Here is a 15,420-nt window from a genome sequence, read left to right on the forward strand (position 1 = left end):
TAATTGCTGAGTTATCCTGATCAAAGAGTGGCAAAGATCGGGCACTCAGTATGTGACTTTAGCCTTCCAGACATATAGCAGCACTTTTGCAGAAACTTTTAGTGGTGGCTAGTATCCAAGATGTCCGTGGCTATTCATGGCACTCTTCAGACTGCGATCTGAAGACTGCCCTTCCTTTCAGTGGATATCATATTCCAAAAGAGTACTCAGAGAATGAAAACACCCCCCACTTTAAACTAAAGCTCTGATGGCACCATGCAAGCAAAGCAAGTCAGCCTGGCCTCCCTAGAAGAGCCCCTTTGTCTCTTCAATCCAAGCGTGTATATGTTCATGCTTTCACCCTTCCACCCAGCCGCTGATATCCAACAGCTCATCTTTACTTCGTCATTCAATCTTTCTTTGTTTTTTACCTACATCATTCAGTCTTTCACCACCCATCCATTGGCCCTTTCATCCACCCATCCATTCACATATCCATCATATACGCACGCATCCATCTATACATCCATCAGTTCATACAGTCATATTTTGACTTATCTATCCATCAATAAAGTCTTTCATTCATCAACCCTATTGTCCATCCATAAACTCAGATTTCCATTTACTCTGCCATCCTTTATGCTTCCTGTCCATTCATCCACCCGTCCATCCATCCCTTCAACCATCCACCTATTGTTGCAGGTTTCTATTTACTCTGCCATTTTTCATCTGCCCATTCATCTATCCATTCACCCATACTTAGACCCACCAATCTACCTACATTCTTTCACCCACTCTTCCATCCATCCTTCCAGTAACCTTCCTATCTTTCAGCCTTTCTTACTTTCAGCTTTCCTTCCTTTCATCCTTTTACCTTTATTTCTCGTTTCAACCACCCCATTTTTCATTCTTCCCTATAGCATTAATTAACATTTGCCTTCTGAGTTGCAGACAGAAGAGGCCCATAAACAATCCTCCCGCACTGTAGGTGCTAATGCGAGGAGGGTTCATTATGCCCTTGTCATAGACCATACACGTGGGAGACATTTGTGTTTGTTTCTAAGTGCTAGGCAATCCTTAACTTAAGTCAGCTGTCTTACACAGCCATCAGGAGGGTGCAGCAGAGGACACAGTATTGCAGTGCAATTTGAAATATATGCCCTTTGCTCGAGGGAGGGTGCACGCGAAAAATCATTTTTGTTTAGCATGCTGATTTTTTGGGTACTATTTCTTATACTCTCCACTGGGAGAGTGCTACATCAGGTGCATGTTCTGTATTACGAGATGTTCAGAATCAACAAGCCTTTCCTTACGTATCATCCAACCCTCCAATTACAAATGGGAAAGGGTATCTCACAGATATGCTGGCTTTCCAAGAGTACTGACAGTAGTCGAGGGAAGTTTGTGCCCAGTCGGTATCCTTCATGTAATCAGTTCCCTTGTCACACATACCCAATGTAGCATCTCAGCCTTGATGGCTTGACACATCATCCGCAGCGTTTCTGAATTTTCTTACATGTGAGTGGGATGCACAAATTAGGCCTACAGATCAGGATTTGGGGACACGAAACCTACCTGTCTCTCATACCACGGCCATCTTTTGATGGTCAAAATCTCTCTGCATCACTTTTCCCCGCTGACTGCAGTGTGTTGTGAGCAGAACGCTGATGTGGGAAAAGCAACATCTTGTCATCCAGTAAAAGAGGGGTTAAATGATAACTTGACTTATCTTTTACATGATAGAAAGTAAAAAAAATGCAAGACCTTTTCACACATTAGATATGTATTGTCATTTATCATCGAGGTATCAAGCTAGCAGTGCGAAGTAATAAAACATATCATCGGAAAATGTGCTACGGGTCTGAATCACTCTTTCATTCCACCTCCCAGCTAACTGTAGTATTAAATCAAACAAGCAGAACATTTCCTTAGGCAGCCATTGCCTTTTAATTTCCTGAAGAACCTTAAAATATCATTCATTACAAGTACTACACATATTTGGTTTTTAAAAGTCTCATAAATCAATAGCAGCCTGACTGTAATAATTATTACAAGTTAGTGCATAATTTTCATGCTGAAGGCTGCATGCAGAACTTTAGCATATGCAAACGAGGCAATTCAAACTGTGTATAGATATTAATATGAAGAAGCAGGTAACGAGGTGCAGCCTATGAATTATGCATCAAGAGCCGTTGATCTTCAATGAGGAAAATGAATTCAGCATGTAATCTAATTAGTGATGGAAGTCTATTACATCTAACTGCAAATGCAACCGTCCTTGAAACAAATTTATTTACAGTCCATGTTATCACTCGAAATAACTTTGAAATACTGTACAAGACAACAGCTAGTTTGTGAGGAAAACGTTTCAAATGATTTATTTGTTTCAGTTCTAGACCAGGAAGGCCCCCCAAAAGAACTCAAAGTGTGACGTCTCCGGAGAACTCTCACATCATGCCACACACAGTCCCTGGACTAATGTCTCCCGGAATGATCCCGCCGACAGGTAAGAGAATCCGTTTAGCAGGTCAGTCATCATTTGTCTCTATGCTCACGTTTCATCTTTGCCCTTGCACACTCGTCTCGTATGTCACATTTACCCGGGGCCGTATCTTTATGGGCTTTGATGGGCCGAGCACCTGTTTTTTGCGCTTACAGTGTGTAAACTAAATTAATTTAACCCGATATGTCTCTAAGTTAGTGCAAGTTTTAGAAACTTCCAAAACTTTTTGGCAAAACAGGCACATTTTCAGCACAATTTGCATAGTAATTTTCCATACTCCAAAATCTATCTAGCTTTTTCCCACTCTCTGTTTTCTAGGTAGATTTTCAGGCATTCGTTATGATGTAAACCTACTTGGAAGGGACAGGGTTGAAAAAACAGGTTACACAAATCTGATAAATGTATGCTCGAGTCAGCAAAGTACCCTGCTGACTTAATACACCCTACTAACTTATACAGTAGTGCTACCACTCAAATTGCAAAGACCTTCCTTATTGAGACCGTGGACAGGCTGCACCAATCATAGAAGTGTAGGCCACAGAAAGAAGTAAAATGTCATAACAGCTTTTATCAACATACATGATGACCTGCCTCAGCATAATTCAAGAAACAAAAACGATAGCAACATGTACATTCATGCTCTAAGGAACCATCCTCTGCTCTAAGGCCCAGATTTACAAGAATCAGTACTGATGTAGTAGATTTCATGAATCTCCCCCCCCATGCCACCCAACGACACCATAGGTGCGCCGTATTTACAATACGGTGTAGCATGGCACACGTTAGGCCAATAGCATCAACATTTTTGATGCTGTTGTGGCGCTTTGCTCCACTTGCTTCTATTTTCAATTTTGACAGTAGTGGAGCAAATATGCAAGGAGGCCCTTTGATTTCAATGGATGCCTCCTTTCAATGCCTGGTTTGAACAGGTGTTTAGAATGACGCTAAAAATGGCACAATGAAATCTTGGAGATTTCATTGTGCCATTTTTTCAGGGCCTCCACACACCGGGCCGTCCCCTCTTGCATATGCCCTCCTTGTGCAGGCATAATGTGGCACCTCGGGTCACCAAATGGTGCAATGCATGCATTGCGCCACTTTGTAAATACGGCACCGCGATCTTTGTCTCATTAAGCCACATTATCGTAAAAAAAATGATGCTAATGTGGCACAAAGATGTGCCAGGGCCTTGTAAATCTGGCCCTAAGTCTCTCAAACTAAATATGGAATATGAATCAGATATCAGTTCGATATATGTTGAAAATTCAATTATTTTACTCACTTAAGGCAGTTTGATAGTTTTTGAAAATGTATCAAACACAATCTTTTCATTTGAAGTAATAAACTCTAATCCTCCAAACAAAATCTTGCCATTTTCATTAATTAATGCTCATTTTGACATATAATAGCAGGTTTTGTCTTTTAGTGAATACGTGTTTGGGCCCAACACATTATAATATAGTTTTTGCCTTATACCACTGCCACACAAGGTTATGACTGTGTGCAGTTACCATATACTGGGGATGCTCAACATATTCCAGGGAATTTCATCTCCATTATGCCTGTAATGACAGTGATTACGTCAAGAATGTCTATGATTTATTAAAGATTGGCCGCATTTTATCAAACATATCAACCAACATTCCAGAGGTGCCCAGAATATTGCTAAAAGTGCACCAGTAAACCCATTAAGGCTAGAAGTATACGTAAAATGCAAACAATGAGCCAGTATTGCTTACATGTTTTTCAGGATCTCCATAATGGTGATGGTTGTCTGAATCATGCCTAGAATGACAATAATGCAACAATAATGTCCACTATTGCACCATGGTTGTAAGCGCTATATCACAAGTGACCAAAATCAAAAGGATGGAACCCATTAATTTAGACATACCCATAATCAGTAGAAAATTAACATCCTTTACCAGTGCGGACCCATAAAGCAAAATATCCACAATCCACCAAAAACTGGTATCTTAAAAGATGGCTCCATCATGTCAGAAATGCCCACATTGTGCTGGTGTCAAGCCTATTGCGCCAGAAATGCCACAATCTGATAAGAGTTGCTACCATTGCTCAATTGATGGACCCCATTAAGCTGGATGTGGCTGAAAGTGCCCCATTGAAAGGGGGTGTCTGATGCCTCGGAGACCACATCAAAACACACACACACTTCTAGGCATGAATATGTAGGAAGAACAGATGCACACTAGTTCACACACACACATGCATACTCACTCTATTGCATCAGTTATTCCTGCTTGTTCTTCATCCTTCTTTGCCATTCCTTTGCACTTTGCTCCCAGATCACAAGATAGAGCCCAGGTCCTGAAACAAAAAATGTAGTTCCAACATTGCTTATCCACTCTAGCAAATACAATGTTTATACAAGTGAGTGTGCCAGACATCAAATAATTTGTAGTATATGGACAATCATCATACAGCTTCTTCTAACTTACATGGTGCTGTCAAGCACAAAGTATGATCTCAAGGACTCCGCAAGTTGTTTCCTTGGCTTTTGAGGTATGGATGAAAAGCTATAAGTTGGGGCGCTGAGCTGGTCTATGATGTCTCACAAAACATAGAGTGTGCCCACCTCCTCTTCATGCATTAACAGTGCATAGGCTGCTTATGACTTAGACAAAACACATGTGCTATCTGTTGTGGCTGCTGCCTGTCAAAGAAAATAAAATAAAATCCCTTTAATATGCTATTTTGACTACTGTCTTTTGTGCCATGAAAATAGGAATTTTATTTCTTTGTATTTTAATTGTTTTGTAACGCAGAGTCTTGTGAACCTTTGTATAGCAGTATTTGAAAGTATTGCCCATTGACTTGACACCATCGGGATAATAATACACAATGTTGTTTATTTGGGTTGTGGATTGTCGTGCAATGATTCTTTTGGTAGTAATGATACCGCAATAAAAAACTGCTTTTTTCAGAGTTTTTTTGGGTCTTGCTCCAGGAAAATTTAAACCCTAACACTTCTCTCCTTGGTCCAATATATCAAGAGACTAGGAATAAAATAATTGTCTCTTACTATCACTAAATAGTCACTATGCAGGATGCAGATATCTATTTATCTATCTATCTATCTATCTATCTATCTATCTATCTATCTATCTATCTATCTATCTATCTATCTATCTATCTCTCTCTGTCTGTCTATCTATCTATCTATCTATCTGTCTGTCTATCTATCTAGCTATCTCTCTATTAACATGGAGGCAATACACCAGGAAACATTCACAAGTGAGAGAAAGGAGTAATAGAAAGTAATAGGAAGTAACTGGGAAGCCATTTTCAATTGAATTATGCCTGCAGTCACATTACTATATATTCATCTCAGTAGAAACTATTCTCTGCAGCACAGCCACGTTCTACACCTGACTTCTGCACTGTTTGACTTTTTGTTTGCATCCTGTACATCATTTTGATTACTTAAGAGTCATTGTTCTTTTTTCTCGGAAAGGACAATGTGAGTTTTGCGGATGCGAGGGACAGTGGCCAGGGCCATCTGGGTGGAGTGGAGGGATCAGGCGGGGTGTGGAAGGAGACACAGTGGTTTAAGTAGGCTGGTCCTGCGTTGTGTATGGCCTTGTACGTGTGGGTGAGAAGCTTGAAGGTGATTCGCTTCTTGACCGGTAGCCAGTGGAGGGTCCTCAAGTATTGGGACATGTGTTCTCTGTGAGGGAGGGCCAGAATGAGTCTGGCGGTGGCGCTCTGGATAAGTTTAAGTTTTTTGATGTTCCTAGTTGAGATGCCGACGTAGAGAGCATTGCCATAGTTGAGCTTGCTCGTGACTAAGTCATGGGTGACTGTATTGCAACAGTCTGCTAGGATCCATCTGAAGATCTGCTGGAGTTTGCGGAGTGTGTGCCAGCAGGAGGAGGTGACAGAGTTTAACTGGCAGGTCAGGGAGGAGTTGATCATGATTACTAAGTTGCGGGCGGGCTCGGTTGGAGCAGGGGGGCTCTGAGGGGTGTGGGCCACCATGTGTCATCCCAAGCTGAGGTGACGTTTCCGAAGATGATGAGCTCCATCTTGTTGGAGTTGAGCTTGAGGCAGCTTTCTCTCAACCAGGTGGTGACGGTTTCCATTCCTGTATGAAAGTTCCTTTTGGCCGTGTCTGGGTCTTCAGTGAGGGAAATGATGAGTTGTGTGTCATCAGCAAATGGCACGATGTTCATATTAAGTAATGTGATTTGGATTTTTTTCTGAAAACACTTTATGCTTTGTGTATGTGGCTTACTCCTTCTTACCAGTGTGGTTAATGGGGCCTTACAACCTTTTGGAGTGCCATGTAGCCACCATCCACACGATGTTTAGATGTGTAATGGCTTGCCTACAGCCCGCTGCCACATTATTGCCCTCATTTTGCCACACAATTCCATATACAACATTAGGTTGTAACATCCAATACTATCATTAGTGCCATTTTTTCAGATTTTCCATATTTAGAATAATGCTAGTGACGCAATGCTCATTTCCAACTACTTAACTCATACACCTTCAACATGATAGTCATCCTTTGTTTCTTTAACCATGTGGAGAAGGAACATGTGAGAAGTGCACTTTATCTTCTTTTGCATTCACATTCCAAGTAAAGTATGAAGGATAATCTCCAACCAATTTTGAGGTATTGCTTTTTAAAAGCAAGGTAGCAAATTGAACCGGATAGAGCCATTGCATACATGAAAGTAGGAAGCTCAAACTATGTTGTGCCATTTGTGGAGGCTGTTTTTTGTTTTGGTTAATTAATGAACAATTAAGGTTGAAGCCATCTAATTGTACCTGTACACAATTCAATATTGATCTAACTAAGGATATTTTTGTAGTATTTACTGGTTCTCATCAGATATTACCAAGATTCAAACCTACACAAATGAATTGAGTATGTTAGAGTCGAAAGTAACAACATGCTCTCAATTGGGAAGGTCTTTCAGCCCATACTAACAGCTAGATTAGACCATAGTTTTGCCCAAAAAGCAACCAATTTGTTTACAGCAAACCTAACACTTACCAATTTAGAGAGTTGTGGATGTGGTTACTCAGTCACAAATGTGACGTATAGGCCATCCAGTTTATTACATCTGCAGTAGGATATAACACAATTATGGTGGGTGGGTGGGAATATTAATCATTTTTGTGATGGAATACCCTCCCACCAAACTCTAAATCAGGCCTTTTTTGTCTCCGTGGGATTAATGGGGTGACTTCAGAGTCAATTGTGTTACATTTGATGACCTGCCTACTCACAAGGGAATAAGAAGAAAACATTCAGGAATCATACTTACCATGCCAAATACTGCATATTTCCCTGTGGCATTTCACCTTTAGACTTTGCTTGATTACATAAGGTGAACTATCTAAGAAAAATATCACAGAGCTGTAATGTTCCAACTAGACCTATAATCTAATAATAATCTAATAGGATATAGCTCATATGCATATTATTTAAATGCATTAAAGGTAGTATCAAATTTGCTAGCCACATGTTCAGATGATACTTGTTTGGGAGGAGTGTTAGAGTGCAGAAAGCTACAATTACCAAAGAGGTTATGATAATTGGAAACAAAGTTCAGACTTTTAATCAGGACTCAAAAAGATACAGTTTAGTAATTCGTCAGGCAGAGAAGAAGAGGTTCACATGCTAACTACTTGTACAAAATCATTAATAAAAGGATGTATAAATGAGGTCATCACAAAAGCCTGTGTTACATATCTGCTCTCACTCTAACCCACATCACTTTTTATGCTGTAAGCAGAAACCTTTAGGTAAGTCTAAAGATATCCAATCATTTTATTGATGTTCCTGATGAGATATTATTTGCTCTGAATGGGTAATGATGTCCCTGCCTGCAACCTTCCTCAAAAACTCCCATCGTTCCCAGTGACACTTTCAGACTCAGAAGGGGTCCAAAACATTCTGGGAGGAGAGGGAGTCCTTCACTTCACACGTTTTTTAATGACACAAACTGTAGGGTCTGTGGGCTGATCCAATTGCAGTATTTTGGATAGTACAGGATATAGATCACCTCTTAGTTGGTATAATCCTTCTTTATTGTCAGTTAATTGTTTGCTCAACACACATCCCATAGTCTGAACATGCATTGACTTGAGAGAAATTCACTGTTTGTGTGGGTCACACCCACATGAAGATTGCACTTCTGGATGTATATGTGTACTATAAAAGCAGAACAGTTCTATAGTTTGGGAGTGTTTGTATTTTGTCCTTCCAGCTCAATTTCCATTATATGATCCATTTGGGCAAATTAACAAAAACAAATAGAAAAGGATGAGTGGAGACATAAATAGCTCCACCAGGACATCCATTTTTGTTTTTAATACACAAACCATGCCAGGCAAAGGTTTCCAGAAATACTACTGGGACTGTCATTTGCCTGTAAGTCATTTCCCCCTAGTTCCTGATACATTGGTGCAGAAATCTCCATACCATAGATTTCACAACTGTGGGAATAGATCCCACTGGGAAAATACTCCTATTAATTTCTCAGCATGGAAAACATTGTCCCCTTGGAGAAAATCCTTTCACTACATCCCATGAAATGTGAGGTGATAAGTCCACCACATTCAATCGTGGAAGGGTAGTTACTCCAGCTCTTGACTGGAGTCACATTTGGACCACTTCTAGTGTGGGAGAGGCTCAGAGCAGAACCTATGAAAGCCCACCAATAAAGATGTTTGTGGATATTTACAAAGTTGCAAGGCTTTCTGTGCTTTGTAATTCCCACACTATTGTACATTTCTCTCCACGTGTGGCAGAGAAATCCACAGCACTAAATCCATTTATTCCTGGTAGGAATTGTTTTGTGAATTTCTGAAAGCCGTAAATAAGTTATTTTTAGTGGTAAATCTATGTTTATTTCTGGAAATTCCTTTGTGAATCTGACCAACAGTGTTGGGTTTCTTCTCTTGTGTCCTCGACCAGTTAGTTAAATAGACGTGTCCACAATGCTACTTTGCATTAAATAACTCCATTTTTCTTTTGTCTGTTTTCCTCTTTTTCTATGTCCACTCTGTCTGTATCTATCTCTCTGTCTCTCCTTCATCTCTCCCCCTAGGGATTTTGCAAGTCCATGTAGGGATGAAGCTTCAAATCACATCCCTACCATAATATTCACATTGCATGTGTTCTCTTTTCAAAATTATGACTTCTCAATAGTAGGTGATATTTTTTCAGTACTGGGAATAGTTAATTGTCTTCTTAATGAGGCATACTTGTACAGAAACCAAATGTAAAATCAAACGTATTTGTTTTTTCAAAACAGATTACGTCAGGTCCATGAACAAGCTCTTTCACTTTTTATTTTCCTCACTCTTTGCTCACATTTCCGTTTTTGTTATTTAAGTATTTGTTATATTAGTATGTCAATGTTGCCCCGAAATGCTCTTATTTACTTACTTCAGATAGTGTAAAATGTAAATGCCTATTTTTGCCATAATACACAGTAAGTTGTAACCCCAGTAACTAAATGTGTGCAGCGTATTTTTTGGACAGGAAGACCTTTTATTTCAGTCATTATGTCATTAGCGTTAAGAAAATACGAAAAACATGTTCGGTGCCATACTGTGTTACATGGCAGGTGAAAGCGAGCAATGCAAATGTGTTCTTTTTACAAGCAATTGATTACCTTGTTATACATTTTTATGACGCAAGGTCGAAATCAGTCATTTTTTAACAATTAAGGAAAGTGGTGAGCAAAGCAGCCTATATCTTTAAAATAAAACTGTGTTTCGAAATGTTTTGATTGTAGGCTTGCGGTTGGTAAAACATTAGTGCATAACTGGAATAATGCACTGGTTTAATTTAATTCCCTCAACCTCTGTACAGTTTTTGACCTAATCACGTCTTAGATTCCACTTTTAAATATCAAAGACATGGTTCCTTTACTTTCTTTCTTGTTTTTCAGCCTGAGATAAAAAGAATTACTTCTCCAAATGTGACACATGGCTGTAATTTAAGAGTTTGTTTTACCTCATTGTCCGTAACAGTTGAAAGAAACCTTCACTTGAAGTTTATTAAATAGGCCAATGCCAGAGGCAATAAAGGTTCATTTATTACAAGTTTCTAGGCTGTTTTTCTTCCTAGATTTTTTTAACTAAAATCATAGTGTAATATAATACTTAACGAAACGAAACCTTTGACCTTCTCTGAAGTTAAGTCTCCTTTGATTAGATAAAGTAACAATTTATGGTCCGCCATGAGTTTCCACATGAGATGAATAATGTAATAGACTGAATGCTGACTAAGAATGATTAGCTTTTAAAAGACGACTTTTGTAAAAAAAAAAAAAAAGTGCCTCAAGTTAATTGCATTGTCTGTGCAAGTTTTGTGGGACTGTAGTGCAAGCCATTAGATACATTGTTCATCACAAAGACACACATACATTTATGGGTGCATAAGAAATATGTATTGACCGCAACATTCACGCTATAATTAAACACAAATGGTCTTATATTTAAAGGGGCTCGGTCCAAAAACTGTTGCCCAGCTCCGCTCCCTATAACATGGCTATGTATATTTTTCCGATTTCTTCACACAGTACGAACATTAAGAAATAGAGATGTGGGACAATCTACTTTGTTTACCACAGTCATAAGAAGTGATGCTAGATGAACAGTTTTTAAAATTAATCTCTACTATGTAATTTTAGGATGAAATATATAAAATAACAATGTGGCACAGTGCACACCCCATTCCCTAAATCATAACTGGAGACAGAAAATGCAACTTGTAAGTCAACTTTGCAAAGCTGTTTTCATTGATTTAAAATTATTATTTTTTAAATTGCAAAGTTGTTTTACAAAAGAGCAAGGATTTACTTTAACGTCTTGCCCTCGAAAAGATTCCAGGCCAATAATTATAATTTTGACTCAGCCTTTATGGCGTGAAATTATGCTTTTACAAGTGCTCTTTGTAGAGTTTGTTTATTTGCTGCCCTATGACTCATTCCTGAAACGTGATATGTAGCACGAACGGAAATGTCACCGTCTATCAATTGTTTTGGGCTTGCCATTATTTTAATTGTTTCAGTACAGTATTTTATAATGTAATATTTTTAACATCCATCCCTACCATGGTTGATTTCAAGGTGTTAGCTCTAAGTCCAGGGAGGAGATGCTGGGATAATAGCTGGTGGAACAATCACGTCTTCAGTATGTGCAAACAAGAAGAGAATGTCTATATTTAACTTACATCGGAAGGAAACATCAGAGCTTTCCAAGGACAAACAAAAAGGATTTTCCTGGGGTTCTCAATTTATAGAAGTGTGGGGCGGCAAAAAGCTTCTCGGTGGTGGGCATCTTCCAAATACTAAATCAGCATCCTATTTGCAATGCCAATGTAGGAGTCACCATGTTTTGTGCAAATCAGGTGTAGACCGGCCAGTGAAAAGAGCAAACTTGAACAGTTCTCAATTCTCTTTCTATTTCATTATCACCAGCCTTTTGCTGGTCAAAATATTTTGAAGTAATTTCCTAAGAAATTGTGGGGTTACCACATGTTTCAAAAGCTTTTATTATTGGGAAGGAAAGTACACTACATTGTAGCCCTTAGTTGACATGAGATGAAATTTTCAGGGATAAGCATTTTGAAATCATTAGTAAATATTAAACACTCAAGTCATATAACGTGACTAGGAAATTGAAAACCAACTCTTGAGAAATGTAATCCTTCAATGATATCTTAGAATCCTACTGGATACTAGGATATTATTTGTGAAAAGACCCAGTAAAAACGAGGCACCTTAAATAATCATTTTTTCATTGGGTTTTGAAGTTTTACTTTTGGATTCTTTATGATAGGATTCCTTTATTATTTTGTTTCCCCTTTCTGCTTTGCATTTGTGTTGAAACTAACCTTGTAACTCCCAGATAAAGTCATATTTACCCTACATTTTATTGTTTCTCTTCCGTCACTGCTCAGGCTGCTATGCATTTATTATGCAAATCTATCAGCACCAACCATCAAAATTAATTTTGCACTTGTGGTGCAGTTCCCATATCCATGTAATTTGCATAGTGCATTGAACATTGTTCCTCTCAATATGCACAAATATCTGAATTGCTCAGCCTTGCGTCAGAAACCAGTTTTGCAGTCTTTGAATGGATTAAGTGAGTTGTGCAATTTTATTTACATTCGCCTCTTTAGAATTGTCCTCAGGTGCTCAATTAGGTGAGGAATGGAAAGTGAAGGACAGTGGACCTTTCTGTTGTCACTTTGAATGTGTATTTCTTTGGACAAATTGCTAAGTGTAGCCTGCAAGTTTAACAATTTAGAGAAGTTATAGTTTTCATCATGTCTTTTCAGATCACAGGAATTCAAAAGACTACTTACTCTTTTTACAGTATGAAACAATTTAAAGATGTGACAGAACATTGACTCTAAATGTGAAATGTGATAATGATGAAGCAATTAAAGTTTTCACTTTGCTGGCAGGCTAGCATAATTGCACTCTACTGATTACTTAACTCACCTGGATCCTCTCATTAGACAAGTACAGTGAAGAAGTGATATGTCAATTTAAGAGTTTGGAACCAAATGAGAGTGACATTTGCCATATATACATTCGAAAGTAAGTTTAGAACAAACGTGATGCTAACTACCGTATTTTTCATTGTTTGACATATCTTAAGATCTGAGATAAAGGCACATTTACATATTTATGATTGTGTCATACCTTGAATCTAAACAAAATAAGTATGCATAAGCTAAAATCAAATTTTCACTTTAACGAAGTACAAATTGTAGTTGATTGATAGCTTGAACCCACATATTATTATTCTGTATACCTGAATAATGCACAAAAGACATTTCAAAGGGTAAGCAAGGCTCTTGGATTGTACTGTCACATGGTATACATCTATAATCACAATAACAAAAGAAAACATTGGACATATTAGGCAGACCACACTCACTCTCATGCACACAACATAGTTACATGGCAATACAGCTGGCAAAGGAATTACATCCCAGCGCTTTCTGTTAAATCTCTAATCGAATTCTCAAATTAAATTCAGCACCAAGACATATTGCTGACAATAGTATGCCATTTATAACATAGCACAACATAGGCAGCTCAGCAATAGACAACTGTTCACTTTTATTATTTTAGCTGGACCTCATTGTGTATTAAAGCAGAGGGTGTGTAGCTATATGACTTCCTGTCACTTAGTTAATGCTACTCATGGCTTACTACAACCATTGCACCGTGCTGTGCACAGAAGTTATGCTGAACATGCAAGTAAATTGTGCATCAAGTGAACACTTTGTACATGTGTGCTTTTGGTTTCTGGAACGGTGCATTTGCAAAAAACATTTCTTTGTCCATTTGGGAATCTTCCTCTCTCTCTCTCTCTCGCTATATATATAAAATATATATTTGTGTGTGAATATATATATGTGTGTGTATATGTGCCATCGTATATATATGTATAAAATATATATTTGTGTGTGAATATATATATGTGTGTGTATATGTGCCATCATATATATATATGTATATATATATTTTACTGAAAAAAACAAAGGTTACAGAAACGTTATATTTAGGTTCTGAATTAACTTCCACAGAACCATAGGAATTCAGCAGTTATAGAGTTATTTCAAGTAACTATAACTCGCACCCTAATATAACTATAACTTGCACCCGCACTTTATTTTCAATAATTTGATTGCTAATGTTTCATTTATATTATAATAACGTTATAGAAGTTGTCATGAGTGCTGTAATATCTGGGGTCATTAGCAGTGATGGCAAGGATGCGAGTTAATTACCTTTAGAGCGCGAGTTATAGTTACTTGAAATACTTCTAACTATAACTGCTGAACTTCTATGGTTTTGTGCGAGTAAAGTCAGAACTTAACTATAATGTCCCAGTGACCTTTGCATTTTTTCTGTGAATTTCTATGTATTTTAATGTAAATTAGTTTTAATTACTGTATGTTAATCTAACCACCACCGCGCATGGCCAAAGCCCCTAAACCACATACCCCAGCGACACACACAGACTTCGGCCGTGCGCAGTGGTGGTTGGCCGCAGGGCCTGGCCTTCCACCAGGTTCTGCAGCCAACCCCCTACAACCACCCAGAGAGTTTTTCAAGACAATGATAAATGATATACTTAGAATGAGATAAGTTAGGAAAAATTGAAAAGAAAAAAATATTTGTTAAGTAAAAAGAGTGTGAATACATTTCGGTGTATATCTTAAATATTTAATTTTGAAAAGTAATTAAAGCAGGAGTGTGATTACTGACACAGCGAGGCTGGAACAACTAACCTTCAGCGTGAGGGCCTGAAATATTAACCTCTAGGCCACAGGTAACTATTGTAATGCAGTCTCCAGACATACATATGACATTAAACCCAAATATTTTTATGGCAAAAAGACATAAATGTTCCACCACTAGGAATGTTTAACAGTCAAAACACTAGTAAATGAACAAATAAGATACCAGGATTTGAACCTTCAACCAACTGAGTGACAGCACAATAGCTAAACCAGTAGGCCAGTAGTGATTGTTTTTTTATTTGTGTAAAACTTAACTATAACAATCTCTCTTTCTCTCTCTTCCATACCATCAAGAGACAAAGAGAGAGTGACAGGACCACGGGGGAGCCTGACATCCCTACAGTCCAAGCTGACTCCCCACATCCTGTAGGAGCCGGCATTGCTTCCTCAAGCAGAGAGCTGCTTAAAATAACAGCTCCCTGCTTGTGGGAACAATGTTTTCTTCTGTTTCCCTGCATGCAAACTGCGCTATCTGCAAGCAGGAGCTGTCAAAGAGCTCGTGAGCTTGCAGGAGCTGGCCCTGGGGGCAGTCCCTAGGGCCACCTCTGGCTCAGTGAAGGGGGCCATGTGGCCCCCCTCCATCAGTTAGTGTTGCCCTGGAGAAGTGGTAGTCCACGAG

The 15,420-nt window shown here is 38.6% G+C and overlaps 1 protein-coding gene across 4 annotated transcripts in view; it reads left to right on the plus strand.

Moving 5' to 3' along the window:
• The window catches only part of DACH1 (dachshund family transcription factor 1), a 519,370-nt gene that overhangs the window by 234,221 nt on the left and 269,729 nt on the right, over positions 1–15,420 (plus strand). For all 4 annotated transcript variants that reach the window (XM_069205293.1, XM_069205292.1, XM_069205291.1 and 1 more), the window contains exon 2: positions 2,370–2,485. In XM_069205293.1, the coding sequence (XP_069061394.1) occupies positions 2,370–2,485 (116 nt within the window). The remainder of the gene's footprint in view (positions 1–2,369; positions 2,486–15,420) is intronic.

Source organism: Pleurodeles waltl, chromosome 8 (genome assembly GCF_031143425.1).
Source record: "Pleurodeles waltl isolate 20211129_DDA chromosome 8, aPleWal1.hap1.20221129, whole genome shotgun sequence".
Lineage (NCBI taxonomy): Eukaryota > Metazoa > Chordata > Amphibia > Caudata > Salamandridae > Pleurodeles > Pleurodeles waltl.